We start from the raw sequence: 4856 nt of genomic DNA, 5'->3' as shown, positions 1-4856 counted from the left end.
GTCTTTGGACTACTATAAATAAATTTTTAATTCCTAATTAAAAAAGGAAAACTTTTTAAAAAACAAAAAATCACTCATAATACTACTATTACATATCCATAAACGAGTTGAACATAACTTTCAGAACATCCAATTGTTAATTAGTTTTGTTCAATCTGTTTCATTAGAATTTTCATCTGGTACAATTTAGGTTATTCCACAACTATATTATTTTATTCACCTCAAACACTGGAAAGATCTGTATATTTATGAATTACACGTACACAGATGATCACAAATAGGCCTTCGTTTAAGCAAGATACTAATATTTCATAGCAGAAATTGACCACTTTCAATTCTGCTACTCTCATTAGAGCAGGAGGCTTTAAATTACATATCAAGTCTTAAAGTGTAAAAGGATATCCTTACTCTCCTCTACACTAATTAAACCCAAGTAATGCCTTGCTTAGTTTCCATTTTCTTGAATAATTTCTATCTTCTTCATAAAGCTCCCACCAGCCCACAGGTATTTTTCTTTTCTTTGAATTCCATTAGCATTTAATATCTATGGCGCTCATTGTTATAATCAGGGATTAAGGACAGAGACTATCACTTAAACTTTTCTATTTTTTCTCACATATCCAAATGCTAGATATATGGTTTACTGAAATCACTTTAGTTAAAATAATTTCTCCTTCACTACTGTAATATTAACTTTGGTATTCAGTCAACAAATATTTATTGCATGCCTACCATGTGCCAGGCACTGGTCTAGGCTCTGAGGATACAGCAATAACAAAACTAAGTCCCTCCTCTCATGTAGCTTATATTCTAGGATGAGGAAACAGATAATAACTGAAATACAAATTTATAATTCCAGATAGTGATAAATGCTATGAAAAAATAAAGCAAGGTAAGGATACTGAGAAAGGGCATGGAGTGAGGTAATAAGAACTACTATTTTAGATGGGGTCACCCATCTAAATGACTATTTGGAGTAAAATAAGGAGTAAGCCACTCAGATATTTAGAGGAGAAACATTTCAGACAGAGGAAATGACAAAAAACCAAATCCCTGAGATGGGAATGTGCCAGACAAGTTCGAGGGGGCTGCATGTCTACAACATATAAGTAAGGTGAAGATGAGAGAGCTGGGGTGGTGAGGTGACCAGAAACCAGATCATACAAGACCTTCTGAGCCATAGGAAAGGCCGTGGATCTTCTTCTAAATATGATAAGAAGCACCCCCAACAAAGAAAGACTGTTTATGCTCCGCACAGAGGAGAAAAACTTTTATCATGTAAAACTGAAATACAAATAATGACTTACTGTGAATTATCTTCATTATTTATTCTTTTGAGCTCTCGAATGTGAAGATTCCTGACTCTTTCCAACCGTTCAAGTTCTGCCTGTATTTCTGCCTCTTCCTGAAAATGAAGAGAGGGGACTATAACAAGCTCAATTTATTTGCGATATAAAAAAGATATTTTTACCCATGCATCAATTTTTTTACAGTGACAGGAACAATAGTGTATTATAAAGTACCACTGACTTAAAAGACCAAAGTGCTCTTTTCAACACCTAAAAGATGGAAAAAGGAAAAAGCCTATTTCAAGAAATCATCCTCCACATAAAAATCTATCCCTAATGAGATGCTGAGTTTTATTCTGTACTACATGAAATCTATTTTTATAATGTCTAAACTGAAAATGACTGCAAGGTATTCTGAAACTGACTTACAACACAAAATGAGCTGAAAATTTTATTTCTGGTACATACAAATTTTAATTTAAGGGGGAATAATTTACTAGTATAAAACAAATAAAATGAAGATACTTTATAATAGTTAAAAGAGGAAGAAAACAGAACCACAGATTATTCCTAGACCTTACATTTGAAATACACACACACACGCACGCACGCACGCACGCACACACACAAGTACCACACTCACACCTACAATGACCAATCAATCTGGATAAATCCCACTGTAAATTTAGAAACTCTAAAACAAAATTTTTATGGATAGCTGTGACAGACCTTTAGTTATCGGAGCAGATCTAGGCAAATACTAAAGAAATTTACTTTAACATTCACTTAATATAAAATTTTTGACATTTTCATGTCTCAATACATTTTTGTATTTTACAAAAATTTTTAAAAACTAGGTATTAAAATATAGTCACCCGTCACACACATACACACACCCCTCTCTTTGATAAAGTTGAATACTATTTAAAGAATGAATAATATACCAAATTTCAGTGTAAAGTTCTAAAAGTGCTCAATTTTATAATATTTTGAATAAATATTTGTTGAGTGAACAAATACAGAATGAACAAATACAGACTGCCTTGGCCTAAAACTGCCCAATACCACTATAAATCTGTACCACGTGGAATAGAGGTTATTTCTGAATACTGTAAATATTTGTTTCATTAGCTCCTCCTCTTTTAATAATTTACCTTCTGATATTTAAAAAGTCCTTTATCTCAAAAAATTAATAATTCTAAAATTTACTCTGAAAATGTATTATTTCATTCCAAAGCAGATAGAGGTATAAAATTTATTAAACCTTTATCTAAGGCTTACAATGACATAGTCTAAGTATTATAAAGAAAATGTTCAGATAAAAAAACTAAATTTAAGTATGTTGTTTGTATTTCATTTGACCCTTAAAGTTATTATAATTACTTTGAAATGAAACTCAACCACAACTTGTAGAGATATTTAACATAAATTATTAGAATACCTGAAATATTTGTTTTAACTTTATTTGAAATTGTGGTGTGGAGATACTATTTCAAAAGTGATTTTATAGAATTAAATTTTATTGAGTCACAAATATATAATTATGAGAGTCAACTAGAATGATACACATAATTACATTTGTTTTATAATTTTTGGTTATCTTCGGATGTCTATATAATGGCAGTAACCAATATCACAAAATAAATACTTATTAAAAAAATGAAAATGTATGTCTGTGTCAACAAGCTTTTTTTCTCTATAAAACATGACAAATATGTCCCATAAAATCTTTTATAATACAAAAGCACAGGCAAGCTTTACTTCAGTTTGAACTGCGAAGTTTACAGGAAAAAAAAAATGTCAGAAGCACTATGGATAAAACTTGCATCCTAACTATTTAAGAAATTTCAAGGGAAGGAACTATAACCAAAGCTTATATACAGATAGAAATTCTCCTGTCAGTGAAATATATTTACAAAGTCCATACTGTAATTTAATATTTATTCCACAGTATCTTGGACCTTAAAACAAAGTGACGGACTTCTGGGGGAAAGATAATTCTGCAACTCTAAGTAATTTCTCTCAAATCTCACTGAAATAAAGTATACTGTTATAGACTGAAGGTTTGTGTTCTCCCAAAATTCATATGTTTAAGCCCTAAACCCCAGTGTGTGGTGGCATATGGAGATGGGGGCGTTTAGGAGGTAATTAGAGTTAGATTAGGCCATGAACGTGGGGCCCTCATGCTGGGATTAGTGGCTCTATAAGAAGAGAAACCTCTTCTCCCTATACTAACCCCCTCTTTGCGGAAGCACAGGAAAAAGGCCATGTGAGGACTTGAGAAGGCAACCTTCTACAAACCAGAGTCTCACAAGAAACTGAATGCTGCCAGACCTTGATCTTGAACGTCCAGCCTCCAGAAGTATGAGAAAATAAACTTCTGTGTTTAGGCCACCTAGTCTATGGCACTTTGTTATGGCAGCCCAAGCAGAGAAGATAATATACTTTTAGTTGCAAATGCTAGGGCAAAACTACCTAGTACCCTCTCCTTATAGAAAAGGGCAAAGCCTAGTTTTGGTCTGGCCTCAGGGTACAATAGTCTAAAATGCAGTTCTCGGCAACTAATTTACCTTTACTGCAGATCATTTCCAAAGATCTATCCTGTAGGGTATACTCTCCTTGCTTGAGATTGACATTAATCCATGGGCCATCCTCAGAACAGTTTTCAGAGGGTTAAAGAGAAGCAAGGATGACCTGGGCTCACAACTGACCTAAATTCATTACAGAATGGAATCCTCAAACTTATTGCAAAACTAGAAGAGATTACTAAAAAGGGAGATAATCCAACCAGCTAGATCTTGCTTAGTAAGATTACCAAGTTTCAATCCTCCAGTCACCCATTAGAGCTAAGTAGTTAAAACAGAGAAAGTCTAGAATAACAAAGAAACAAACAGCATCTCTGGAAAGGAACTGGTCTTGGTAGGCAATTACGGTGTACAAGGGTTATGTGTAAGAACAGATTGTATTAAAGAGAGAGTTAGGTTTGGTGATCACAGGTAGGTTTGGCTCCTTTCTGTTTAAACAAAAAGACAGAGAATGGACAATTTAACAGTACATAATATAGCTATTTAAACAGTATTTTAAAATAAGCTCTAATATTCTGAATTATATTTAAAAAACCAAGTCATACAAGTATACAACAGATCTCGATATTGCCTCCTCATTTAAGTAACCTGCAAAACACAACAGCTTCCAAAATTTTTAACTTAAAATTTATGTGGAAGGTGTATTTCACAGCAACTTTACCAACAGTTTGTTCTTTACTAGATGATTAGCATAGAAATGCTCTCTATATGTAATCAAATTCTCTTCTGGCAACTTAATCTCTCTTTGGCTCAACATTCTAAGCCAAAAGTTAGGGCAATGTAGACAGAATCTCTGTAAAATGACAAGTTAAAACCGCTAGGCATTCAGTTTTATATCCCACATATGAGTGAAATTGTATGGTTCTCAATTTTTTCTGACTTATTTTACTTAGCATGATAACCTCATGATCCATCCATGTTGTCACAAATGGCAGTATTTCATCTTTTCTTACGGCTGAGTAATATTCCACTGTATATATGT

At 33.2% G+C, this 4856-nt stretch overlaps 1 protein-coding gene across 1 annotated transcript in view; it reads right to left on the bottom strand.

The window, feature by feature from the left end:
- Positions 1-4856, bottom strand: part of TLK1 (tousled like kinase 1) — a 132462-nt gene that overhangs the window by 18515 nt on the left and 109091 nt on the right. The window contains exon 13 of the mRNA XM_023528456.1: positions 1308-1405. Coding sequence (XP_023384224.1) covers positions 1308-1405 — 98 coding nt within the window. The remainder of the gene's footprint in view (positions 1-1307; positions 1406-4856) is intronic.

This window comes from Pteropus vampyrus, unplaced genomic scaffold, assembly GCF_000151845.1.
Source record: "Pteropus vampyrus isolate Shadow unplaced genomic scaffold, Pvam_2.0 Scaffold2, whole genome shotgun sequence".
Taxonomy (NCBI): Eukaryota; Metazoa; Chordata; class Mammalia; order Chiroptera; family Pteropodidae; genus Pteropus; species Pteropus vampyrus.
Note: the sequence above shows the minus strand (reverse complement) of the source record. Positions and strands in the feature narration are given on the sequence as shown.